Source organism: Larus michahellis, chromosome 7 (assembly GCF_964199755.1).
Source record: "Larus michahellis chromosome 7, bLarMic1.1, whole genome shotgun sequence".
NCBI lineage: Eukaryota > Metazoa > Chordata > Aves > Charadriiformes > Laridae > Larus > Larus michahellis.
The window spans coordinates 2,378,343-2,405,031 of NC_133902.1; the positions used below are offsets into that span (position 1 = coordinate 2,378,343).

Sequence of the window (26,689 nt, forward strand, 5' to 3'; positions counted from 1 at the left end):
GCCACCCTGTGTCCCCTGCTCTGCCCGGCTTTGCCACCCACGGACTGAAGGCACTGGGTCACTGCTTGCTGTTGAAGTAAGGTGTTGCAGGTTTGCCTGAGTCACCAACGGGTGACCGCCCTTGCCCTCGGCATGGGGACAGGCTGGGGCACCTCCACCATGCATCCTCCTCGCCATACATCCCCTCGCCATACACCCACCTCCACCATACATCCCCCTCGCCATACATCCCCTCGCCACACATCCCCTCGCTACGCATCCCCTCGCCACGCATCCCCTCGCCACGCATCCCCCTCTCTCCAAACAAGCAAACACGGAGGGAAGGGACACACACAAGCATGGCTCTCCCGCAGCAAGCGAGGGGTGAGGATTTCTGGATCCATCTTCGGAGCACTCAGCAGCTAACCCAAGCGAACCTCCAAGTCAAAGAGAATTTCTTCCCTTGCAGTGTCACGAGGCATTGACAAGACATAGCGGGGAAGGCAAGGAAATGTGAAGAGAAGGACTCATCTTCCAGGCCGCAGGAATTAACAAAGTGGCACACTTGAACGCGACGGAGTATTTTTAATACCGTAGGCGGAATTGGGGTTATTAGGTTTTTCTGGGACATCTGCAGAACGGACCCGCATCCTTCGGGTCTTTGTGATTTCCCAACCCAGCAGCCGCCTGGGCTCTTGCTGAGGGGTGTCTGTAGGTACCCGGCAGAGGTGGGAGGGGGACGTTTAGTGACATTTGGTGACGGGCAGCCAGATGCCACCTCCGGCTGCCTGGGCTGCCCACCAGAAGCACCAAGTTCGGCTTCTAACTCTGGCCATTCACTGTGTAACCTTCATCCCACCGCTGCCCGGTCTGTAAAATGGAAGAATTAAGCGGTGCGAGGCAGGCTGATTTATGCATCGGAGCCCAAAAAGGGGGCTGGATACACTGCAGATAAATATTACGGCCAGCGCGCTATTCTGAAGAATTTACAGCATTATGAATATCATGTTCTGACCTGGGATGGGGAAGGAAATCATCTGCCTTGAGAAATGTATTTATTGCTACGGTGCTTCGACAGGAATAAATCAGTATTTGTTTGGTCTGGGGCAAACACGCCGTCACCGTAAATCGGCAGAGCTGCGGTGGTTTGGATGAGCTGAGAACCTGCCGTATTTATGTAAATTACTAGATAAGTGTCAAAAGGTTTGTACGGAGAGGTGATAATCTTTTATTAGGCCTGTTGATATATTTGGAGAAACCAGAAGAGCTTCCAGGCGCACAAGTGTTTCTTCAGGTCCAGGCTTGTGTTCGATATTGTCCGTGAGAATCCAGGAATTGTACCCAAGGGCCAATATTATTTTTTTCCAAGGGAGAAGCACCATACATCCAACCCAAACGTGGCAGCATCACTTAAGAGGTGTCCAGGATGAGCAGGCACCTCCGCTCTGGTCCGTACCCGGAGATGTGATAGTCCTGCTCGGCTTGGGTGATGCCCCATGGCATTCCTAGATACCTCCAGACTATTGATGGCAGCAATAGCTGAAAAACCAGTTTGGGATCCACGACCTACTTTAATATTCTCTTGGATTCTCCATTTTTTTACTCAAATGCTCTCCCCAAAGCTGGCGTCATGTAGAAAACAACGCAAAAACCCGCTGCTGAGCTCTCCAGAGACGATGGCGAGCCTCCTCAGAAGGATGAATGCCCCATTCTCAGGAAAGAGGAATAAACTGCCCTTGTCTACGGGCGCTCTCCTTGGGATAGCCGTGGTGGTAAACAAAGGCCGGGCACAAAGGCTGTTCTCTCTCCAGAACCACGTGTGCCGCGGGGTGTGAGGCCGGGGAGGCGAGCAAGGAGACAGCGGTTTATTTTAGGGAGGAAATAGAGAGGATCTGGGCGTATTTCTAGTTTTATTTCTCAGAAGGCGTGATTTCTCCTGCTCTCAGAAGCTGTAAACAAAGAAGTATTTTGTGTAAAACAAATCCATTCGATACAATCCTTGGTTATTCTTAAAGCAGTGCTAAAACCACAATAAAGATGGAGATCTCATGCCAAAACGGTGTTACTTGCCGTCACAAAGCACTGTCAGCATTTCCAAACCAATTTGTCCCCAGCCACGTGGCCGAGGCCATGGCTCCGTTCATCAGACCCCTCTCCTTTCCCCCAGTGCTGCAGCGTCCTCCCAGCATCACTTTATCCATCGGCTTTTTAGGAAAACGGGATCTCTGATGGCTCCTAATGGAGTTCCTAATGCACAGCAGAAGCTCCGCTAGGCCGGAGCGGACGTGCGCTTTTATTTCATGCGTTATTGATGAGCGAGCGCACCGCGCTCCCAAGCTGCCCACTCATAAATTATCCAGCGTGGCTCTTCGGCGGGGCTGCTCTCCTCCGCAGCTCGGCGGGGAGGACCCCATCCCACGGCATGGGAAAGGGGACAAGGGGCACTTGTTTGCCCCGAGCTGTGTCACCGCAGGCTGGCCCAGCACCGTCACGGTGTCACAGACCCCACGGCCCTCTGTGGGTGTGGAGGGTAACCTGGGGGAGCGCCCCAGCGCCAGGGCAGCCCCCAGCCGCCCGGCAGCGTGGCAAAGGCCACGCCAATGGGGCTGCGGGCCCGTGTTGGCCAGGGTGGATGGTGGCCCTGGGTGGGCTTGGGCTGGGGGTGGGACCTGGCTGTGAGTGGGCCTGGGCTGAGTGGGCCTGGATTGTGTGAGTCTGGGCTGTGAGGGGGTCTGGGTTGGGTGTGGGTCCGAGTTGTGAGTGGGGCTCGTTTATGAGTGGGTCCAGACTGTGAGTGGGTCCAGGCTGTGAGTGGGTCTGGGCTGTGAGTGGGTCCGGGCTTGTGTGTGGGTCTGAGCTGGGTGTGGGTCTGGGTTGTGAGTAGGTCCAGGTCCAGGCTGTCAGTGGGTCTAGGTTGTGAGTGGGTCTGGGCTGTGCGTGGGCCTAGGCCGTGAGTGGGGCTGGGCTGGGCTGGCCTAGGCTGAGTGGGTGTGGGTTGTGTGTGGGTCCAGGCTCTGAGTGGATCTGGGCTGTGTGCGAGTCCAAATTGTGAGTGGGCCCAGGCCATGAGTGGGCCCAGGCTGCGTGTGGGTCTGGTTTGTGAGTGGGCCCAGGCTGTGTGTGGGTCCGGGCTGTGAGTGGGCCCGGGCTGTGAGTGGGCCCAGGCCATGAGTGGGCCTGATTTGTGAGTGGGTCTGGGCTGTACGCAGGTCCAAATTGTGAGTGAGTCCTGGCTGTGAGCGGGTGCGGGTTGTGAGTGGGTCCAGGCCGCGAGTGGGCCCAAGCTGTGAGTGGGTCCGGGTTGTGAGTGGGTCTGGGCTTCGAGTGGGCCTCGGCCCTGAGTGGGCCTGGTTTGAGAGTGGGTCTGGCCTGTATGTGGGTCCAAATTGTGAGTGGGTCCAGGCTGTGAGCGGGTCTGGGTTGTGAGTGGGCCTAGGCCATGAGTGGGGCTGATTTGTGAGTGACTCTGGGCTGGGTTGGCCTGGGCTGAGTGGGTCCAGGCTGCAAGTGGGCCCAGGCTGTGTGTGGGGCTGGTCTGTGAGTGGGTCCAGGCCATGAGTGGGCCTAGGCCACACGTGGGTCAGGTCTGTGCGTGGGCCCAGGACCCGAGCAGGCCTAGGCCACGCGTGCGCCCATCCCACGACGCTGCCCACCCCAACGACCGTGCCCAGCCCGCCGGTATCGCCCCGTGGGTGGCGCGACGGCCCCGTGTCCCCACTGGGGTGCCGAGCCGGGCCCACCCGGGGGGCCGCTCCCGGTGAATCAGCACAGGCCGCCGGCGGGACGCGGGGTGGGCGGAGCCGAGAGGTGGGAGGGGTGGGGTGGGTGGGGGGGGAGCGCCCCGACGCGGGGCACGACGGGAGATGGAGTCCTCGGGGGGGCGCGGCGGGACCGCCGCGCCCCCCCGAGGACTCCATCTCCCGTCGTGCCCCGCGCAGGAGCGTCGTGCGGCGGGGCGGGGCGGGGCGGGGCGGGGCGCAGGGGGGTTGTGGTGGCCCGCGGCGCGCGCACAGCACCGGGTGCAGCCGTCGCCTCAGCAGCGCCGGGAGCCGCCCGCTCGCCCTCCTCCTCCCGTCGCCGCCCTTTCTCCTCATCCTCCTCCTTCCTTCTCCTCCTTCTTCCCGGAGCCCGCAGCCTCTTCACCCTTTTCCCCCGGCCCCGCGAAGATGGTGGACCGCGAGCAGCTGGTGCAGAAGGCCCGGCTGGCCGAGCAAGCCGAGCGATACGACGACATGGCGGCCGCCATGAAGAACGTGAGTCTCGGCCTGTGGCCGTCGGCCTTTCTCTTTCACCCCCTCCCCACCCCCCCCGGCTCCGCGCTCCCCTCGCCTTTCCCGTGCTGCCCGCTCCCGGTGGGTGGTGGGCCTGGGATGGGGCGCGGGGCGGGGGGGGCGTGGGGGTGTGCGGGCCCCGGACCCTCGCAGTCCCTCCGTCCGGCTCCGGCCCTTGTGCTGCCCTCGGCACCCCCGCGCCGGCTTCTGCTGCTTTCGCCTTTCCCCGCCCAGGGACACCCTGCTCTCTCCTGACTCCCATTCCCCGACCTAGAGCCCCCCCACGCATCTTCTTCCCTATTCTGGAGCCCCCACGCACCCTTTCCCCTGCCCCGGAGCCCCCCACGCATTGTCTGCCCTGTCCTGTTGCCCCCCATTCTGCCCCCCGCATCCTCTCTCCTGCCCTAGAGCCTGCCCCGCATCCTCTCCTCTGTCGTGCTGTCCCCTACTCTGCCCCACGCATCCTCTCCGCTGCCCTAGAGCTCCCCACACATCCTCTCCCTTGTCCTGCTGCCTCCTACTCTGCCTCACATGCCCTCTGCCCTGCCCTAGAGACCCCCTATGCATCCTTTCCCCTGTTCTGGAGCCCCCACCCAGCCCCACACATCCTCTCTCTTGCCCTAGAGACCCCCACACATCCTTTCCCCTGTTCTGGAGCCCCCACCCAGCCCCACACGTCCTCTCTCTTGCCCTAGAGACCCCCACACATCCTTTCCCCTGCCTTGCTGCCCCCTGCTCTGCCCATGCATCCTCCCCCCTGTCCTCTTGCCCCCTACTCTGCCCCCCAACAACTTGTCCCCTGCCCTAGAGCCCTCATGCATTGCCTCCTCTGTCCTGCTGCCCCCTGCTCTGCCCCACACACACTCTCCCCTGTCCTAGAGCCCTCACCCTGCCCCACACATCACCTCCTTGCCTCACCTTCTCTCCCCTCGTACCAGCCCCCCTGTCCTGCCCCACATATTTTCTGCCGTGCCCCCATCTCTCTGCCCCCCCACTGCGGGGTGAGGCTGCAGGGAACCCTGCGGAGGGAAGGCGGGGGGGGCGGGGGGGTTGGCGTGCACACCTCTCCCTGCTGCTGAAATACCCCCCCGCCATCGCTCCCGTGCATCCCTTCCCGCACGCGGTCGGTGAGGCTGGTGTGTGCTCGTGACCCCAAAGATCGGGAGCCCCTTCGCTGCCAAAGCTCTTATTTTTACTGCACTTGGTTGGAGATTTATGAATTGAGTCATGTTGTATTCATTTCACGCTCTTAAAATAAAGACTCTGCATATAGCAGGCTGATCTGATTTGTGACACTGAACGCTCCCCTTCAATACTGACATTTTGACAATATAAGAAGGGGAAAAAAGCCATATCTCTGATCTGATCTTGCAAACAAAGCAATCGTGGGAGGCAGGATCAAGTCATTCCAGAAGATTCTGCATTTGTCATATTGCAGAGAGGCTAGACTGGGTGGAGGGAGGGAGGGGGTGCTTTAAAGGGGAAAACTGTTCTTTATGTTTGTCTTCTTAGTCAGGTCTGAACCTTTGCGAGGAGCTGGGGTGTCCTCCCTGGCTGATGAAAAGTGAATGCTGATCTAGGAATGTCGCAGTCTGCCGTGGGTGCAGCTCTGTTTGCCCATATTGCACCATTTTGTCAATAACCTTGCATTTATCAAACAGACAAAACTGTCACAGCCTAAGAACGGGGAGGGAGGAGATGTCTTATCAAGAAATGAAATACGGATAATCAGAACAAGATATTATCATATTAAACCAACCGGGCTATTCCTCTGCTGCACTGTGGCTTTTATACCGTTTTCTGATAATGGCATCTGTTCATTTTAAAGCAAAGCCTGCTGTGTGAGCAGATCCTACAGCTCATTTCCTACGGATAATACAGCCGCTATGACAAAGCCAACAGGGATATGCCTGGGACGCACAGCCGTGTTGCAGTATTCCCGTCAGGCGAATTTCCCTAGCCTGCTTACCCGGTGTCGGTGTTTAAACCAAAGGTGTTATTAGAGATTATATATACGTTTTTTTCCCTTTTAGTCCTTATTGGCCCTGATGAAACAGTAACCCGGGCTAATGCCGCTTATCAGTTGCCGTGTAGTTTGGCCGTAAGAAAATGATTCACAGTGGGAGTGCTGACACCTCCCGTGACAGCAAACAAAAGGCAGAGCTTTGTTCTTCATTTCTGCACGACGCTGCCCAAACTCTGGCGCGGTCGGTCTGGCGGTGATGGGCATGTCACACTCGGTTATCCCTGTCACCCTCCTGTGTGCCGCCCATCCCCCAGCTCCGGTTGTGCGGGAGGCTGATGACCTCGCACTCATTTCCGTAGCAACGCCTAGTGATGTCATATGCGATGGTCCAAGCTGCAATGCACCCAGGTGGTAGCAGAGAGCATGCAGGCTGCGTCTAGCGAAGGTGATGCAGAAGCATTCCCGTGGTCGTCGTCGTTTTTTCTCCTGCCCTCTAAAGCTAATTGTCCTCTTTGCTTCCTTGATGCCCTGCTGAGAAATGCTGGATGGCTTTCCTTTAAAGCCTGGCATGATGATGATGTGCATAAAAGGGCTTCATTTTCCTGCAGCGTGATCTCACTGTTGCATTCTGGTGGTCCCCCCATGGGTGGTGACATGGCAGCCGGGCATGTTGTTCAGGAAACCTCAGCCCTGCCTGCAGCCTCTGCTGAAGGGCTGTAGGTGACCCTGCTCTGGCAGGGGGGTTGGACTAGGTGATCTCCAGAGGTCCCTTCCAACCCCTGCCATTCTGTGATTCTGTGTGATTCTTTGATTCTGTGCTATTTTAATAGTTTAAAATGGAAATGACTTACTAGGGCTCTTGCTGTCTGCTGATTCACCCAGTGCTGCTTGCCACAGTGATGTACAATAGTTTCTTCCAAATACTTATTTTTATATATATAAAAAAAAAAATAAGAAGTTCTAGCTCCTTCCTTGCTGCAACTGCCAGCCGTCAGTGCCCCTAATTGGTATGTGCAGTCACATTGCTGCAGCAGGAGCAGGACGGCTTCTTCGGTCTACGAATGTGACAGGTTTACTGGGGAGTCTCGTTAAAACACAGCAGACGGTCCCCTCTCCTGCCAGAGGGAGCAGAAGGTGATGCTGCACCCAGGAAGGATGATGGGGCTGGGCTGCATGACCTTGGTCATATCCCTTGTCACCTCAGCGCTGTCTGGGGGCACAGTCAGATCTATAATGTGTTGGAGAGCAGGAAAGCTTCCTGCTGGTCCCCAGGACAGTGGCTGTGTCCGCTGATCAGTAGGCAGGCATTGGCCTTGGGCTTGCTATCCCAACCGAGCCTGTGCCCAAGCAGCACCAGTCGTTCCCTTCCCAGCCCACTGGGTTTTTGCTGCCCGCAGTGCCTGTGGCTGAAGCGAGCTGCCTTTTTGTCTGGTTCAGCTCCAAAAAGGGTTTACTGCCCGACCCAGTGCCAGGGCTGTGGATCGATACCCATTAGCTGGGGAACGGTGATGCTGCTGGAGGCTTTTCAGTGGTGGAGCCCTGCCAAGCCCCCGGCAGGTGCTGCCTGGGGAGCAGAGCGTGTGTCTTCCCAAAGACCTTTAGGGTTGGGCGATACACAAGTGAACAACCGAGACGATTGCAATAACGTTTATAGGAAATAAGTCACCTAAAAAGGATGGAGAAGGATTACTATATTGCACCTACGTACCATGTAGGTATGGGATCATATGGCAGAGTCCGTGAGCCCACCTGAAGGTCCCCTGTGAGGGGAACACCTGGCTACTTGACTTTGGGGACCCAGCCTTTTCAGCGGGGCTGTGGCTGTGCTGTATGTGAGGACCATCAGCTGTGATGGTGGTGGGTGTGGAGGAGTGAATGCTGGAGATGCTGAAAAGCAGATGGCTGCTGCCCAAGCTTTAGACACAACTGGGTCTTGGTGCAGTAAATGGCCGTTGTGGGTGGAGGAAGAGAGCGAGCGTGGGGAACCACGGGCCTTCTCTGGCACACAGGGTATGGGGCTTCTGCCATGTTGTTCACCAGCCTAGCAGGCTATCGTCCTCCACACCCAGTGACCAGGTTGGCGCAGATAGCGGGGCTTCATGCAGATAGCAGGCTCGCCTTTGGAAAGAGGGGGAGTAACACAAATCCCTCCTATCTGGAGAGTCCCAGGGGAATGGAGCAAGGATGATTAGCTGTTTTCCGCTTTGCAGTGTAGATGAGACAAAAGGGTGAGGTGGAAAGGCTTCTCCAGGAGTAGTGCTGGGCAAACCATCTGTGATGGTAGGAAGGGAGCAAGAAGTGTGGTGAGCTGCTATAGTAGCACTTCCCGGGGGGCCTGGGAAGGCTTTGGAGAAATCATTTCCAGTGGAGAGAGGGTGTGTTGGCATCTAATGACTGCATCGATGCTCTTGCCTCTGCCTCTTGTTGCAGGTGTCTTGAATGCTGCTCAGCCTCGTGGTGCCTCCTGGACCACTGCGGCATGGGGCTGCATGGCTGTGTGCTTCCCAACCTGCTCTTGCACATCGAGGAGCATTCCTCTCGCCCTTTAGCAGCGAGGGCTTGCTCAGACCTGAGTGATGGTGGTGGGGCTCTGAGACAGCGTGACTCATGAGCAGGGCTTCCTTCCCGGAGGTTCGCGGGGTCAGGGCAGGATGGCTGCTCTCAGGAGCTGCCATCCTGCCGCGCTTCCGACCTTGTAACGGTTCACAGCGTGTGTTGTCTCTGCATAAATCAGCCTCAGGACCTTCTAGTGGTAGGCTGAGTCGCACTCAAGCCACAGACAGGTAGCAACATGCCCTGTATGGAAGCGCGGTAGGCACTGCACACATTAGCTATATTAACTGGTGAGGCTTCAGCAGCTCAAGCTCTTAGAAATTCCCCTTTAAGATCCTGGTAAATCTTTATCTATGAGCTTTAGGAAAAGCCCCTGACTTGTGAGACCATGGTGGGTTTCTCTCAGTTGGCCAAGTGTTAACAGCCAGGTATGGGTTTGATTAAAAATTGCTCTTTTTGAGCTAAACAAAAGTGATACTGAGGCTGTGATGGAGAATATAGCTGTTGAATCCTCTGCAGATCTCTGGAGTACATGGAAGCAGTGAAGCTCTTGGGTGAGGGCTCTCCAAGAACCCTTAGATATTTTGGGCTTAGCCAGTAGGTCTTCTGGATGATGGCTAACCCTGAAAGAGCAAAAAGGTTGGTCGAGTTGTCTTGATATTTCCCCCCCCCCCCTTCTTTCGTGCGCTGCTGCTTTTGGTTAAAGATGACTGGCTCACAGGAGACTTTTTTTGGGGGGGAACTCCAAATAAGCTTCATAATATACAATAATAATATACATAATATAATATGGACAAGCCCTACCTGCCCGAGCTTTGTTAACCATCTGATCCCAACATTGCTCTCTGAAATAGACTCTTTGGGCATTGCTGATGTGAACTTGTGCTTGCTAGAAGCTGCAGGAGCAGCATTTCGAGGGCAACCACAGAACTTCATCTCCAAAAGTGTTTTCTGAATTGAAAACTCCTGCCCCTCTGGAACATATACGCTCTGTTCTTGGCTTGTCTCCTCTGAACTGGATGATGTTGTTTGGCATCCTCTTAGCAGTTCTCATGAGTGTGCTGGATGGTGCTTGCAAGAGAAGTGATGGCAATCCAGATAATTGTGTTGTATCCTTCTGCCTCCTCTGCTTCGTTATGGCTGGCACTACCCATGGCCGATCTCTGGTATCTGGATTGTGATGAGGGGAGATGAGGAATGTGCTTCTTCCTCGCCTTCTGCTACTGGTAGAAGGAAGATTTTCCATTATCTGAGGATCCCCGTTATATTTTTTTCCTCTTCCCCATCTCTTCTTCACTGGGTGTTACTGGACTGCTTCATTTTAAGCTGTTACCATTCTTGTGTCTGGGCCAACAGCATTAGAGCTGGTCAGGAGCGTGGTCAGCTTGCCTTTCTGGGTAGGAATGAAAAGTCTCAGCCTTGCAGAGCTTACGATCAGGGAGGTGGAGTAAAAGTGACCTGATGGTCCTCAGTAGCCCATGAGGAGGCCTGGGCTGGACCAGGGTTTTGTTCCCAGGCTGATGGGTGCCCCCAAGCCCCTTCGCAATCATAAGTACAAGGGTTTTCAGAGGCTGATATTTCACTGCACCACTCCATACTGGGGTGTTACGTGCTTGGAAGAAGCACAGCTAGGATGGAGATGGAGAAAGATGTCAGCATGTGCAGGATGGTGCACGGATGGAGGACTCCAGCTGTACCAGCAAGCTGCTCTTCTGCCTCCTGCTGAAATGCCAGGATGGAATGGTTTGTGCCATTTGGGGTGGGCTGAAGCTGTGCCAAAGAAAGGACTCTGCAAGGGCAAAATGCACACGGTGGGAGCTTTGTCAGCTGGCGTGCTCAGGGGCCTCTGGTATCATTGTCCTGGTGAGCTGTCACTTAACCTTGGATACAGTCTTCTGTCTTAGATCTATAAAGAATTTGTGCTCCCTTGGGTTCAGTAAGTGCTCTGAGAGGGGTGAGCAGCCTGGCTGGGTGTTGTGGAACTGCAGATTTGGGTGGGGTGAGGCACTGAGTGTGCAGGTCTCCATGCCACGAGGCATCAGAGAAGAGATGTGCTTGTCACATTTACCATTTGATTGATGCATACCCGTAGTTAGGAATTGATGTAGTAGCCGTGACTGTTGAGGATACAAGAAGAAACATGTCTCAGGGTGCAGCTGATGGAGCAGGGGCTGGGAGAGGAGAGTGGTAGCCATGGCTTTGCATCTGGAGAAACCTCCATGGACGGTGAGGTATCTGGCAGGGTATAATGCATGAACTCTACAACTCTTCAGCTTCTGTTATGAGCAGCTTCATGCCAAGTAAACCATGTGCAAGGGTACGTATTTAGGAAAAAGAAACAGTCCAAGCTTTTGTGTGTCCAACTGCCAAAGCTTGAGTAACTAGCTGCTTCTTAGGAGGTGGCTTTGTCTGAGCTCAGACATGCTCTTGGATGCAGAGCACTGCCGGACTCGGTGCTGCTTCTCTCCCTTGGCACAGGTGAGTAGCATCTTGGGAGCTCAATACCAGTCTGTCAGGGAAGGGAAAAAGGACTGTCAGACTGGTTCAGACCAGGGCTAGCTGCTCCCTGTGTCCCAGCCAGACACCAGGCTGTTCAGAAGCAGGTACAGAGGAAGAGGGGGTTGGAAAATGCCAACGGTCTGACCCGAGGTAGGGTCGGTGTCTGGGGCATTTAGGACTCTGTGGATCTGAAGCTGCCTACTGTGTTTCTGCCCAGTTCTACCTCTTCACCTGTGACTGACAGTGAAATGTGAACACGTACTGGAATGACTGCGGTACAAAGCAGAGTGAAACAGGATTTGCCTGGCTTCCCAAGCATTTCTCCATTGACAGTCTTGATAGCATACAGGCATCATCTTCCGCTTCACTGTGGCAAAGCTGTGATGCAGGGCTTTGGTTGTCTCTGGATAGCTGATGCACCCTTGATACCTCCAGGCACTCTTCTACGCTCCAGTGCTCTGCAGCTGAAGATAGCTTTTTCCAAAGTTAATGCTGTTACAAGTATTTTTGTGCTAACTGGTTTGGAGCCAGCTTAGACCTTCTTTCCTTTGCTGTCCAAGCCTTTGTTATTCCTTTCTGTAAGGCCGAAAGCTTTAACCAACTTCTGTTCTTTACTGGAAAGGTAACTAACCAAACTTGACCTTGGCTGAAATCTCCCTCCCTCCTATTAGATTCATGTGACTGCGGATGAATGGCAACCTGATGTCTGGAAGGCAAAAATTTAATGAAAACAGTAGCAAGTGTTTACTTGATTCGGTTCTGCAAGCGATGGTCGCCGCTAGAAAGCGATAGCTTGGCAACCCGTTTTAGCACCTGCTAAAATGAAGTGGAGATAGCTGTGAATTAGTCGCTGTACTGCTGAAGATACAGTGGTTTTGTCTTTTGACCTTTGAAACATTCGGCTTGACTTCAGGATGCTGTTCAGATAAATAGCCACAGCCGGTTTCATGCTGGTGGTAGTTAGATGAAATGCTCTGCCATGGCTGCTGGCTGCCAGGCTCTGCCTGTGCAGTTTTTTGGTCTTTGCAGACGGGGAAACTCTTCTTCCCCCGTGGAGACAAAATGGCTTTGTGGGAATCCAGCCCACGGCTTGCACGGTGCTGTCTGAATGCACTGTGTGTTTACACGTGGGTGGTGGAGGACCCTGCAGGATGAGTGAGGCTGCGCGGGAGCACGGCCGTGCTCTCCTGTGCAGGATGCGGGTGGTGCAGTGGCATTGCTGAGGTCCCTCCTGGTGTCTGCTTCTGCCTCCTCCCACCTTCCCCCTTCCAAAGCAGAGCAAGCTTTGAGCAGCTGTGGGGGATTTCACAAATTTGTGCTTGTTCTGGAGCAAGCGGGGAAAGGGGAAGGATGTGGACCTGCGACCAGCTGGCTGTGGGGTTTGTCTAACTTGGTGGTGTGTCATCTGCTCGGCTGGGCACGGCCAGTGCTGTCACAGCCAGCTTGATCTTGCTCATTCCCTTGGCTGCTTGGTCTAATGAGCAAAGTCCCTCCTCCCATCCGAAAATGAAGGAAAAAATGGTGACAAAAGGACTGTCATTCTGCTCTTCACATTTTTATATTATTATATTTTTTTAAGTAAGAGGCCTGATTCCTCTCTCCAGAGGCCGGATGTCAAGATGTTGGATTCCTACCCGTGGGTCTGGATGGGGAGCCTCCCTGGGGAGGAGCTTGGCAGCGGGATGGCTTTGTCCGGCTTCTCTGAGTGCACAATGATGGCGAGCCCAAGCTGCCGTGTCTCTCCAGCCCCTCCGGTAGGCGGGAGCTGCTGGGGCTGGTGGAGTGCTGGGCTTGATGTTCACCCAGGAGTCTCACCCTGGTTGCAGTGCCGGTTTGCTTGGTGGGATCTGGAAACGCTCAGAAATGGTAAATTCTGGAAAAATGAGCTGAAGTGATGAGGCAGCAGTCCTCAGGCTGCAGGAAACACTGATGAGACTGTCGCGCAAAAGCAATGCCTTCGTGTAGCTGGTGAAACAAAAGCCTTTGTCTCTGCCTATTTAAGTACAAACTTCCCTCAATCTCCGGTTTTTCTGCACTAACCCGGATTTAGTCACATCTCCGGAATGACCCAGCACGTGCTCAGTTAGGTATTAAACAAACCTGATTTTTGGCCTCAAACTGGTAATCTAGTCACCAAGGGCAGTGCATTAGTTAATAGCAGTAGGAGAGTAACCAGAGAACACGTCAGTGATGATGGCCATGAGATTCCCTTAAAGTGATCCCCAGATTAGGGATTAGAGTACTTAATGTTTTTCTTCTGTAAAGGAGATGTTAGAATTGAGTCAGTCTGCGGGTGTTTGAGGCAGCTGCACTTGGACAAACGCAAGTCTGCAGGGACTCAAAGTACAAAACAGTCCTTAATTGTTTGCAAATTCCCTCTGATCTTACTGGATGCGTTGGCTTGCTTGGGATGTATCTTTGCTTACGTACCAGGCAAAGCTACTTGGCATGTCAGTGTGCTTCTGATTCCTCTCTAAGATGGTTTCAGCAAGGCTCTAGAAAAATACCAGCGAGAAGTCTCAGCTTCAGCGTTAACGAGGCTGCTGATGGACACGTTGTTTGGACAGTTGTGGTGTTCTGCAGCATAAAGTTTATTAATAGTAGTTGGAGAAGCTCTTGCTGTGCTTCTTGCTAACAGATACACTTGAGAACTGCTGTAGGAGATCTGCACTTGTAAAAGACTAATGCTTAGTATTCAGCAGTGAATGAGAACTGGGGGAAGATTAACAGCCTTTGATTTACACCCAGCTGAGGAAGGCGTCGGAGCTTTGCCTGTTTATGCGGTTGGGCTTTGTTAACGTGGGATGAATATTTCATTACCTTGACGTTGGGAGCTTGGCTTCTTGCATTTGGTGGTGTCAAGACGTCGGTGCCTGAGGGGCTCTGTCACCTGTGATGAACTGAGATCAAATCTGTGGTAGTAGTCCCCTGGGCTTTAAAAGAGGACTGGGAGGAGATAGCTGGAGCCAGGCGAGGGTACTTAAATCCACAGTCAGAGCTAGAACAGTAAAGTGACCCTCCTCGTAATTTAAAATTGGTTGCAGTGCTCCAGAAAGCTGCCAGAGCAAAAACTTGAATTTCTCTTCTGCAAGTTAATTTAAGGAATTAAATACAATTGTCTTTGCTAGAGGTGTGTAAGATCAAGCCTGAAATCCCTGAAGCAGTGGGAGGGTAAAGTACACCTGGAGGGATAATCACCTTACTCGCTGGTGCGGAAATTAAACCTATGGTGGAGCTGGCATGCTGGAGTCCACCTGGGTGTTCTGGAAAATCTCTTGCTTAATCTGGCAAAACATGTTTCAGATGCTGCAAGGAACTGCTGGTTCTGCAGACCAAAAGACCTAGAGCAAAAATCTTGGTGTTGTGGGTTTTTTTTTGTTTTGTTTTTTAATATTTCCAGAACCATGCCTTGATGTGTGACAAGCAGACTTTCCCAAAGCCTTTGGGGTATTGACATGAAGCGGTTAAAACCTTCTGCGCTAGCTGCAGGGTCTCTTTGCATGGTTGCAGCTTCTCCCATTTCATCCTGCTGGCCAGCCGCTGAGATAGCGATGGTTCTTCCATGCAGGAGGAAGCCATGCAAGCAGCCAAGAGCTGCCCAGTTCATCCTGTTCCAGCAGACCCAGGAGCAGGCTCCCTCAGCAGCCAGAACTTGTTCTCAACCTTTCTCAGGGTGTCCTGCCCATGGCATGTCATCTCTCCCCTCTCTGCTTTGTTCAACTCAAATAGAGGTCATGGGTACACCATAATGCTGTCATTTTTTGAGCCCCTGATTAAGGACAAGCACCTCGTGTTGGCCTGGCATTTGAAGCTCCAGGGAGGATTTGATGATCTGGTGGCAGGGTGCCTGGCAGTGGGGCTGGAGGTGAGCAGGGAAGCACTAATGTCTGAGACAGATTAGTACTCTTAGAAGCCGTGAGGTAAGTCTTTAAGCAGCTAACGCTCCCAGCATCACTAAACACCCTCCCCACGTGAAACTTGATTCATTTTCTAGTGTATTCCTGCTCACGTGCTGGAGTCCCTGAAGTCTGTCTAGCTTGGTTTTGTTTTGTCATAAATTGGAGGGAGGGGGGGAAAGTCAGTCTTCCCCCGCGTTGACCAAGTCTCAAGGCTCTGGAAATGACCAGTGGTCATCCCATGGATGGCTGCTTCAGCTCAAAAGCCTGTGAGTGGATGGACTTTTCTGAAGAATACTAATGCTTGAATGGGAGGGGGGGGGGGGAATCAAGTTTTTAAACTTGTATAGAAAAGCTGTTGAGGAAAGAGCTGCAGTTACTCTTCAAGAGCTTCTCAGCTTGCATCCAGAGAAGTTTAATGAAGCCCAGAAGAGCCTACAGAAATCACTGAATTGTCATTCTTCTTTCAAAAGGATCTACTCAGAGCTCCTAAAACTTTTGGCACGCTCCAGGAGCACGTCTGAGCTCCCACGGCAGCGGCATGCTGTGACACTGGTCTTCCACATGCTTTGCAGAAAGCTTGGAGAAAGGGCATATCGGCAAGGAACAGACTGGATAATCCAAGGCAGGAGAGCTCCCTGGGCTGTTGGGCGATGGAGCAGGGTGGTGATCCTGGGCTGCTGCTAAGGTGCTTGCAGAAACGCAAAATTGGACAGATGATGCTTGCCAGCCTGCCATATCTTGGGGAACAGATAGCTTGACATCCCTTCTGTTGCGTTGTAGTTAGCAGGCAAAAGGTGCTGGTATCCCATCTGCCAGAGACGGTGTGATGAGCCCTGAGTGACGGTCCTCTTAAATACTGGGACTGATGTGGTTCGAGTTGCTGCTTTCTCCATCTGGTGGCCGGAAGGCACCAGCCCAACGGAGGTTGATTATTTTTCCCAAGAGTTTTTAATAGGTACGAGGCAGCTAATGGCAGCAAGACAGTGACACAAGTTGTCCTATGACCTGTTTTCTTAATCTTTAATAGCCTGTCTTTCGGTAAGGCTAACAAGAATCAGGGTGTTAATAAGTAAGACAAGAAGAACTTTGCCTTTAATTCCTTAATGGCTCAAAAAGCAGATACTGGCTATAGGAGCAGCTCTGTGCTACAAGGCTCTGCAATCTAATTCAGAAACACTTTGTAGACCTACGCTGGTGCATTCGAAGAGCATTCACGATGTCCATGCTGGTTGTTGCGATGTGTCTGGGCTGCCCTCAGTTAACTCCATAGCCACGGCAGATTGCAAGGTCCAATAACATGCCGGGAAGCCACGTGTGGAAGGCAAGCGGATGTTCCCTTGTGTTGGCCTTATCTCAAAAGCTGCAGAAGAAGCTGGCGAAGCAAATCGGTGGCACTCAGGTGTTCTGCAGCAGGGAAAACTTGAGCCGTTAGACCCAATGCTGGGACTGCAGCGCTGCAGATAAGGGGCGGTACATGAAATGCTGCTACCGAGTGCAGAACAGGAACAGCTTAGAGCCCTGCCGTACCACTGGCTTTCATGCTTTGGCTCCCTTATGGCCTTTTACATGCAGGAATGACCCAAGTAGTTGAAACTTGCTTTTTCTCGAACTAAAATCCATCAGAGCCAGACTGAAACCAGAGTAGATCTGCAGGCTCCAAGGACTGATCAAACCTGTGTGTAGCGTGGTGAAATTCACTTTGGCTTAAGTAGTTGTTAAGCTACAGAGGCCAATGAAATAAATTAAGTCTTGATTTTCACGTCTCCCTTCCAATTTGAAGACTTTGTCTCGGGTGGTTCAAAGTCGCCTTAAATAATGAAGGCTGCATAGTGGGATGAAAGCCGCTGCTGGCTGTAGGAGCAAGCAGAAATCCTAATCGGTGTCTAGAGTGCCTAAGTAGCCTCTGAGATCCAGTTATGCTACAAGCCATAAACAATCTTCCTTTGCAGACACTGGTCCTTGATGGACTTGGAGCAATTTGAAACGTAATGGCAGAACAGTCCCATGTGCTTTTAGCTGCTGTCCTGCGATGAGAGCCAGCCGCTCCAGCTTAAAAATGGGAACTAGAATACCATTATTCATACTGAAACAGGCAAAGGAGACAGCGGTGGGGAACTAACTTCTGCCCGCAGCCTGCCTGTGCTTTTCTGGTCTTGCCTGAGAGGAGAGGAAGGGCTGGACCTGCAGCTGAAAATCCCCCTAGCCACGCAGAGATAAAACATGAGCAGAGAGGGCAGCGGAGGGGCTTGGCACGGAGAGATAGCGTTATGGTAGGACTTCCATTTTGGAAGTGTGACATGGGAGAGAAGACTAAAGTACGGGGGAAAAACACCCAAACCAGTGAAATCTGGTAAGATTTTAGATTTAGGTCTGGTTTAACACATGCCTACTTTGCGTTGAAGTAGGCCAGTGCTTAAGAAAAGCATCTTTCCACCTGCTCCGATGGTGTCATAGGACAGCTTGCTCTGGAGCACGCAAGGAGAAGCTGTTCTTGACGAGGTTGTGCAACATCTAGTCATGGCCGTAATCAAGCCAACAGGTAATGGTGACAATTTAATGTGCTCGAGAGCAGCCATTTCTTCAGAAGCTTGATGTAGAGTGAGATGGGGACAGAAAAACCAGGTGGTCTGTCTGGCCTGTCGCTTCCAAAATGACAGCACTTGGGCTGCTGAAGCTGTTCTGGTGCTTGGAAAATGCGTGATGGGGTCCCACCATGAGACGGTGGCTAGAGATGGAGGGGGAAAGTAGCGTGGCTGCAGGTAGTCCTGAACGTTTATCGGCTGCTTGAGCCTGAAGTGGTTACGTGCTGGTTGCTCCCCTTGCTGGTGGCTTCAGACCGAGTAAGAATTTCAGTGGTGGGACTTCTGGCCAGAACATTGTTTCAAAAGCACGTTTGCCTTTTAAAACAACGAAACAGAAAAGGGGACCTTCAGGCCAGACCTCAGTGTGACTAACAAGCTGCATGTGAAGGAAAACAAGGCAATTGTGAGGGTTTCTGTTGAGAGATAACATACTTAATTACACGGTGCAGAAGCTGTAGATAGAACAGAGGAAACACAAGTGCTGAGGAGAAGATGGCTCTTTTGTATCCTGGTGCAAAAGGAGATCTGGTGGTGTTCAAAAGCTGTTCTCAGTGGACAGTTTGAGGTTCTCATGGTTGCCTCTCTCTCTCCAGGAAAGCTTGGCTCCTTTGTAGATGTGTAATGTCTTCAGGGACTTGGGGTCTCTTCGAGGCAATCAGAAAAGCAAGAGTGTTGAGGCTTATAACATGGATTAAACTCTCAGATGTTGATGGTATTCCCCAAGGAAGAATGTCGGGGTCTGCTCAGCTTCCTCTACTGTATGCTTTAAGATAAGACATCAAAGCTTGGTAGGAGTCATAAACGGGTGGGCATTTAGTTATAAAAAGAAGTGAAAATCCATGTGTGTAAGGATAAAGAGGTAAAACTAAATCCTGTGATGGATCTCCATTGCAGCTGCTGAAGCGTCCTCAAAAGTTGTTATTTCATGATGTACTGAGAAACGATTACTTCAGACCTACTGATACAAGGTGAGAAGTGGAGAATAAGAGTCCTGGACTAAGCCCTGTGTAAGCAAACTAACCTGCTGGCTGCCCCTGTAGGTCTCAAAAAAGCCTGATAATTAGGATACTTCTGGAAAGAAGGTGCAGTAGGACCAACCCTTGGGCTTTTGGAGAGCATGGACCTTGACATCAGGGGCAGGTAAAGTTGTGCGTGCTGCCTGGCTTCTCTGTGTGAGGCTGAACTGGCTGCAATGCGATACTTGGGCACGCTGGGAGCCGGCCAGGTTTTGGGCAGAGCGCTGAGTCAGAGCTCACAGCTGTAGGACAGAAATCGGGAGAACCTTCTCTGAGATCATGCTGCCTCCAAAGAGCTTCATTGCAAATCAGAGGGCTTTGATTTGTACAGAACTCTGGACTCTCAAGCAGTAGAAACCCTAAACTTCCAGTAGTTTTTGTCCAACGGGAACTGTTGGACTATCCCTGTGGCTTTAGGGTACTTGAGTCTTGGTGGCGCAGACGCTGCGCCCTCAAAGGCTGCAGGAACTGGTGAGACTGGAACTTGGCAGGGTCCTCAAGCTTGGTGATGGAGCATGCCTCCAAGCCAAAGCCTGCCGGTGTAGGCTGCTCCATGCCGAGCCCAGTGTGGACCTGCACTCTCTGGCTAGGTGTCTTCTCCTCTGCTTCTGCGGAGCACAGGGCTGCCTGCAGTGTGTGAAGGGTCTGGCTCCAGGCCCATGTGCCACGTGCTGTGACAGGCATGGGGGAAGCTCTTGCACGTATGACCGTTGCCTGCAGACTAATTGGGAAATGAGAGGCACCGCAGCTGAGGTCTTCTGCTGCTCCGCATAAAGAGCGAGCCAGTCTTGCGGCTGGGCTTGCAGGCTGGGCTTGTCTGGGGGGAAGAAGCAGAAAGGAAAGTGAAAAAGGCACTTTTTTTTTTTTCCCCTGAAATAGCTAGAAGACTTGCATCTGTCAGGTTTCTAGCTATGTGAGCATGTGGACTAGCTCTTTGCACTTGGTTTCTTATGCTACATGCAAGGCTTGACTCCGTTTCGGCTGCGTGTGTCTCCTGACCCCCCACCCGCTGATCTACGGGGTCAGAAGGGTGAAATGAGAGGCTTGACAGTTACTGAGATTTGCAGTGCAAGTTCTGCTTTTCTCTGCTGTCAATCAGGGAAGTAAAACCCCAAAATGCCTAAGTTTCCCAGAGAGTAGGTAGACTTCCAGGCAGAGGGTGGTGGCTTTGTGTTCCTGGCAAGCCCTTTCAAGGTCAAACTGAGATTTCTTTGGATATTCGAAGTCTCTAATTCCATGTGATAGTGCTGGGAATGGCGTTAGGTGACCTAATGCGCATAGCGCTGGTCTATACATGAGGGTGCTGCCCTTCTTAAGGGAGGTGAGACCCCTCCAGGGTCTGAGTTAAGAAGGGGGAGGTTCTGACAATATTAATCAGGATGATGGAAACAAACATTAGCAAAAATTCTCTGAAAGGGCTTATAACGTGACTGCCGCGATCTAATCCATGCCGGATGCAGGATATTGATGTTACATCAGAGGCGTTCAATACAATGCTATAAATTAAGTATATCAGAGCTTGCTGTTTAGCCTCTGGCTTGATTGAGCTCACTTTGTGTTGGTATCCTGCAGTGTAAGGAAAAATCCAATGCAGCATTTGGTTGGCCAGACGAGGCTTACAGCGAAGGCACAGACCCACATCCCCTTGACAGGTTGCAGCAGTGGTTTCTGGATGGCCTTCTGCTGGAGACGTTCACCCGTACAGCGCTGCTGGCAAAAGCAGCGTGATGGTGATGTGCAGTCCCGTGCTGGAGTGCCACATGTACTGTGGCAGATCACGCAGAGACAAAGCTCCCCCTTCGGCGATGCAGTGGGGCAGGCCGGCGGGCAGCAGCGTCTTAGCTGTCGCGCTGAGATGTAGCGGGGCAGGTTCTGGGCAGACTAAGGGGCAGGGATGATGGCAGTTCTCAAAGGCAGCTTAACCTGGGGTACGTATTTTCCCCCTTCCAGTGACTAATTAAGGCAGCTAAGCCTAACCTTACTATGTCCAATATCTAGTGTCCTGGGCACCTCGCATTTTCTTCCTGCTGGGAATGCAAGTGGTTTTCTTTTCCTCTTCTCTCAGTTCAGTCACAAACTGAAATATTTGCGGATTGCAGCCTCTTCCCTTCCCTGCGCTAGTGCTGAGGGTCCCTGTCTCCAGCCGTGTTACACCTCTGCATTTCTCCGCAGTGCATCTCTGTGGCGCTCTACCTTACTGGGAGCCTGGGTACCGCTAGAAAGGAGTTACATGGTTAATGAGGCTCCCTTTCTGCTTTGATAAGTTCCCCACCAGCTCCCCAGAGGAATCTGCTTTCTCCACAGGTGTACCTTCCATCTGTCAGCGGGTTTGTTGGAAGGATTTTGACAGGCAACTTTCTTCTGTAATCCTTAATAGCTTCGAATTTAAAATGTTTATGGCAAAGCTAATCCTACGAAACTCCCTGTAGTTTTAATAAATCTGTCCTCCAGCAAGACTTTTCTGGTGAGAGGAGGTAAATCTACTTCTTTCTGCAGCGACAAATATCTGCAGACTTGGCTGGGGGGCAGCTTTAAAGTCACCTGCTTGGCCCACACTTAAAACTGGTGTCTGCGCTCAGAGAGCGTCTTGCTAAAAACAAGACCTCATGTGGTTATCAACCTTCACAACCAGTGTCAGGACAGAAAACTGTTGGGAGTCGACGAGTCTCTTGTAGCGCAGCTGTCGATGCTGGACACTCCGTTTACAGCTGGAAGGTAAGAGAATAAGTCAGGTTGGGATTTCTGGATGTTTCTAGTCCCGAATCCTGTACTCAAAGCAGGGCAACTTAGATGGGAGAAGCCCCTGAGTAACCTATTCAAGTTTCCAGTATCTCCAAGAATAGACAATCCATAGGCTCCAGGGCACGGGGACACCTTCATTGTGCTCCAGGGTCTTTCAAAGATGGCTTTTAGCTCGCAGTATCTTTAATTTATGTGTGTGCAGGTGTCACTCGGAGGGAAGAATGAATGGAGTCATCTCAAGGTTGTTAAGTCCTGTAAAAATACAGACAACTGGAGACCCCTGAACTTAAAGCGCTGCACAGGCAGCATATAAATGATTTGCCAGGGGTATTCTAGCACATCGTAGTCGGGCTGCGTGCAGGGCTGAGCCTCTGCCCCAGCCCCTCTGCGGGAAGCAGCATATCACACGAAACCCAGGGCTGTGTGGTTAAACAGCCGCCGCTAGCCTGGCTGGGAGCGGGGGGATGTGGGTTAGTCTCCTGGCACTGGGAGCTACTGGATGTGGGTTAGTCTGACAACTGGGAGCTGCTGGATGGCCCGGGCATCGCGCACCCTGCTTACCTTGGGGCAGGAAAGCTGCGAGCTGCCTCGGCACGCTGCCCCGTGCACCTTGTCCTGCATCAGTGGCAACTGCTGGTAGAATCACGGGAGGTTCTGCCCTCTTTAGCGTCGCACCCGTTTCCCTGGTCCCTCAGCTGTCTCTTGCCCATGACACAGAAGGCAGTTGTGCCTGGTTTGCGCAGTGAGACCTGCTTTTGTATGGAGGTGGGTTGGTCGCTGTTTGCTGCTTCCCCCGCTGGGCTGTAGAGCATCTTGTGGGGCTACACAACAGTGGGAGGTGGGAGCGGAGGCTCTTCTTGCTGCCTCTGCCTCAAGGAAAGGAGCAGAGGTCTGGATCAGAGACCAGAGTACTCCGCTTGCTGTGTGGGAATCCAAGGCTTAGCTGTGGCTTGGTTTTAGGATTAGCCGGGCTGTGGTTGAGATCTGCAGGCAGGAGTGGATGTTGCTGGAATGAGCAGGTCAATATGGTATAAGCGAAGGTGAGTCATTCCAGGCCACTCAAATGAGATCCTGGGCTGGACCATCTTCCACCTTCCAGCATGAGCCCTTGGTCACCTGATCACCACCATAAATGTGGTTATCTAGGCCCAGACCAAACCTTGTCCTTGCAAACGCTTGTGAAAATGACTCAGTATTTGCAGAAGCCTTTCACATCCAAATCATTACCTAATCCTTGTGAGAAGTGGCTGCCGAGAGGAGGCTGGCAGGTTCCTCCTCTGCTGGCCCGCTTGCCACGTGGCCAAACCCAGGGTGTGTATGCAGTGGGGCGGTGAGCCCCTGCAGGGAGGGGACAACAGCAATATCCAGGCTCAACGTGCCGTTTGGCAGCTGTAACCCCCGAGCCGGGCGGCTGTGCGGAGCAGCCTGGCTGACGCAGCGTCCTGGGCTGCTGCACCCGCTCCAAGGGCGCAGAGACCCGCGTAGGGGGCACAGCGTGGAGTCAAGGAGGGGTGCGAGCCCTTCCCGAGCTGGCCTGCGGTCCCCAGGGCAGGGCAGCTGGTGCAGCAGTTGGCCGGCTGCCTGGCCGTTGCCGCAGGTGCTGTCTGGGTGGCTTCAGCCAGCTGCGGGGTTGCGGGAGCTGGAAATGAGATTATTGCAATATCAAGTGTGACGCTTCCCAGTAACTGAAACCGGCCAAGGTGGCGTTTGGCAGCCTGCTGGTGAAACGGCTCTGTGCTCCAGTGTCTCCTTAATCCCTCTGTTGCCGCGGCGTCAGAGGCAGGTGGAAGTGGTGCTGTGCATTAACGCCGTTATCCTCAATGAAGAAAATCCCGTGTGGGAAGAACATACTCTTACCATGTGAGCTTTTAAGTGCTTATCTGTGCAGATGCCTTAGGCAGCTGTAATTTTAACATCTAACGTATTCTTTAGGCATCTCGGAAGCGTGCCCTGTGCTTATGGGAAACAGAAAAGATGGACACCCCGTAGCTATGGTATTGTTAATCCATGCGGCTAGCTTGTAACCCTAGACCATCTCCACTCTCTTGCTTTGACCGTCCCCTCTCGCCTGCATCACAAAGTCCAACTCTCACCCCACAGGTGAAAGGCGTCTCTTCCCTGGAGAATTTTTCTCATTCTGGAAAACACTGATCTGCTAAAAGACGGAGAATATCTCAGATAAAACCCAACCCGCCCTTTTTGCCGAGGGACCGGACCGCAGCGTGATTTCCCAGCCAGCTCCCTCCAGGATGGGAGCGGATTCCAGATGATTTATGAGCTGGCTGTCTGCCTTCTCCTGCGTCTCGCTGGAGATGCACGGGAACACCCGAACGCGTGATGGGAACATCAAGTGACTGGGGCTTAACCCAAGTGTCTCTCTTCTCTCTCCCTCTCTCGATGCAGGTGACGGAGCTGAACGAGCCTCTGTCCAACGAAGAGAGGAACCTGCTGTCCGTCGCCTACAAAAACGTGGTGGGGGCGCGGCGTTCCTCTTGGCGAGTAATTAGCAGCATCGAGCAGAAGACCTCTGCCGATGGAAATGAGAAGAAGATAGAAATGGTGCGGGCCTACCGTGAGAAGATCGAGAAGGAGTTGGAGGCGGTGTGCCAGGATGTGCTGAGCCTGCTGGACAACTACCTGATCAAGAACTGCAGCGAGACGCAGTACGAGAGCAAAGTCTTCTACCTGAAGATGAAAGGGGACTATTACCGCTACCTGGCCGAAGTGGCCACCGGTGAGAAGAGGGCGACCGTGGTGGAGTCTTCGGAGAAAGCCTATAGCGAAGCCCATGAGATCAGCAAGGAGCACATGCAGCCCACCCATCCCATCCGGCTGGGTCTGGCTCTTAACTACTCGGTTTTCTACTACGAGATCCAAAACGCGCCGGAGCAGGCCTGCCACCTGGCCAAGACGGCCTTCGACGACGCCATTGCCGAGCTGGACACCCTCAACGAGGACTCCTACAAGGACTCAACGCTCATCATGCAGCTCCTCCGCGACAACCTAACGCTCTGGACGAGCGATCAGCAAGACGACGACGGTGGAGAAGGCAACAACTAGACCCCCCCGATGGACTGGCAGCCGCACGCTGATGCTAACTACTGCAGTCTTTATTTTTTTCCCACGAGTGGGGGGGGGTCAGGGGTGGGGGAGGGAAAGGGAGGGGACACCTTCCCAGGGAGGCCCCCCACAACCTGTCTTTGATTGCCTCGTTGACATTTTTGCCAAAACACCACTAGTGGAAGTCAGGCTGGCTGTGCTGGTATGGAATAGCAGCCTCACTGGCATATGGACTGTTCTGTAGATTATTAATACAAGTGGAGCTGTCTTTAATTTAACTTTATCGCTAGAAATAAAAAGGGTTTTAAGACGAATTCGCGCGGATGGAATGGCCCTCGTTTTTAAGGAAAGCAACGCAAAAAAAAAAAAAAGGAGTTCTGTGGTTCCAGTAAGGCTTTGTGCGTTTGTTTCTTCAGTCCAAGTGCCGTGTGTCCGTACCACGTCGCGGGGCGTCTCTCTGCAGCGCTCTGCTCGGCAGGGCGTAGCTTAAAATCCCCAAATTGAGAAGGAATTTAAAAAAAAAAAAAATAAAATAAAATGAAAATTAATAAAACTAAAGAATTCGGGGCTTGCAAAGCCCCAGGATTTAGGCCATCCAATCTTTTCCCTTTGTTTGTTGAAGATATTTATTAGGGTAGCTTACAGTATTAACACTAAATTGCAGTTTACAGTATTTCTACATTACAGCCATATGACATCAAGCCTTTGATTGTCTGTTTGTTTTGTTGTTGTCGTTGGTTTGGTTTTGTTTTGTTTTGTTTTTTTTCTTTTGCTAGTTCTTTTGGCTTGCCTTCCTGATCAGTCCTCGCCTGTGGACTGGCTTTAGCTATTCTGTGTCGCCCAAGGCAAGAAGACCGACCGACCGCCCGCCCGAGGAACATCAAAGCTGCTCTAGTTTTTTGGTCAACAGCTTAACAGGTGCTTGGCTAGCGGCTGTTTCAACTATTTTAAGTCCACAGCAAAAGGTTTAAGAACTTAATTAGACAAGGGGGAAGTGTTTAAACTTAAAATGCCACTTAAATAATAAAAAAAAAAATAATAATAAAAAAAAAATAAAAAAAAAGAGCATTCAGGTCTGTATGTCATGTACTGTGTTTGGTATTTCAAAAGACCATCCTGATTTAAGGTGCCACAGCTGCTTCCTCAGGGATTGCACTGCCATTTCACTCTGCCTGACTTTCTCCCACTGTACCATGAGGTTTGTCAGCAGATCTCCGGCACCCAGGCTCCCTTGTTTGTCACCAGGGAAGCCGGCTGCCTTCTCCTTTCTCCTGGGGAAGCTTGTGGTGTAATGAGTGAACTTCAGGAGCCTAGAAACTAATTTGGTAGAGAAATCCTCAAGGGAAGAGCTACAATCATAGACATTTCTATCAACCATCGGGAGCCCAGGAACTTAGTTCTCTTCTTAGCAAAATCTTTTCCGAGTCTGTCCGATCCGGCTGGGGGTGGGAGACGGGGCATCTGAGTTGCTTAGCAGGTAATATTTACCCCATTTTGAGTAACTTTCTTTTTAATTCTTACTTTTACATCGTTGTTGGAAGTTCACTGCTGTTCTCTGGCTCGCGGAGTGCTGTGCCACGTGGCTCTTCACCTAAAGCTGCGCAGTAAGGAAAAAAACATCGCACTCCTGCATTCTTATTTTTCCTTTTCTTTATTTTATTTTGGAAACAGGCTTTCATTGTCCCTTTCGAGAGTCAGTCCGCAAACAGCGTGTCGTGGTGTTGCACACACGGTACGAGCCGCTCCTGCTGTCGGGTTGCACGGGGAGACGTGGCTCCAGCTCCCTCCCCGCGGTCAAACGAAGCCGCTGCCCCGACTCCTGGGGGGACGAGTGGGGCCGAGGCTGCCGCTTGGCCACCAGCCATTGCCCCACCTGTGCCGGCAAAGCTTTCGGGTTGGTTGGTTTTTGGTTTTTTTGTTTCCTGACCGGGATGCCTTCGCCCGCAGAGTCTCGCCCAGCCCCGTGAGCGCATCCCCCGGGTGTACGGCGTGCAGCATCCCGCGGCGAGACGCTCGCCGTGCCGGTACGTGCCGTGGACTGGAAGATCGCTTTAGGCTTCTTAACCTTCCTTTGATCGACCCTCGTGTCCCGTGAGCAGTGTTGTCCCAGCTGTATAATTTG

General features: G+C 52.5%; 1 protein-coding gene across 1 annotated transcript; it reads left to right on the forward strand.

Moving 5' to 3' along the window:
* The first annotated feature begins 3,942 nt into the window (after positions 1–3,942).
* Positions 3,943–24,917, forward strand: YWHAG (tyrosine 3-monooxygenase/tryptophan 5-monooxygenase activation protein gamma). The gene is made up of 2 exons (XM_074593856.1): positions 3,943–4,232; positions 23,911–24,917. The coding sequence occupies exons 1-2, from the start codon at positions 4,146–4,148 to the stop codon at positions 24,565–24,567; spliced, it is 744 nt and encodes a 247-aa protein (XP_074449957.1). The 5' UTR covers positions 3,943–4,145; the 3' UTR covers positions 24,568–24,917.
* Positions 24,918–26,689: the final 1,772 nt, after the last annotated feature.

What these genes read in the sequence shown, in the direction of transcription:
- YWHAG (XM_074593856.1), top strand. Translation starts at nt 4,146, where the DNA reads ATGGTGGACCGCGAGCAGCTGGTGCAGAAGGCCCGGCTGGCCGAGCAA. An exon ending in TGGCGGCCGCCATGAAGAAC is followed by an intron (nt 4,233 to 23,910) that starts GTGAGTCTCGGC and finishes CTCTCGATGCAG; the next exon opens with GTGACGGAGCTGAACGAGCC.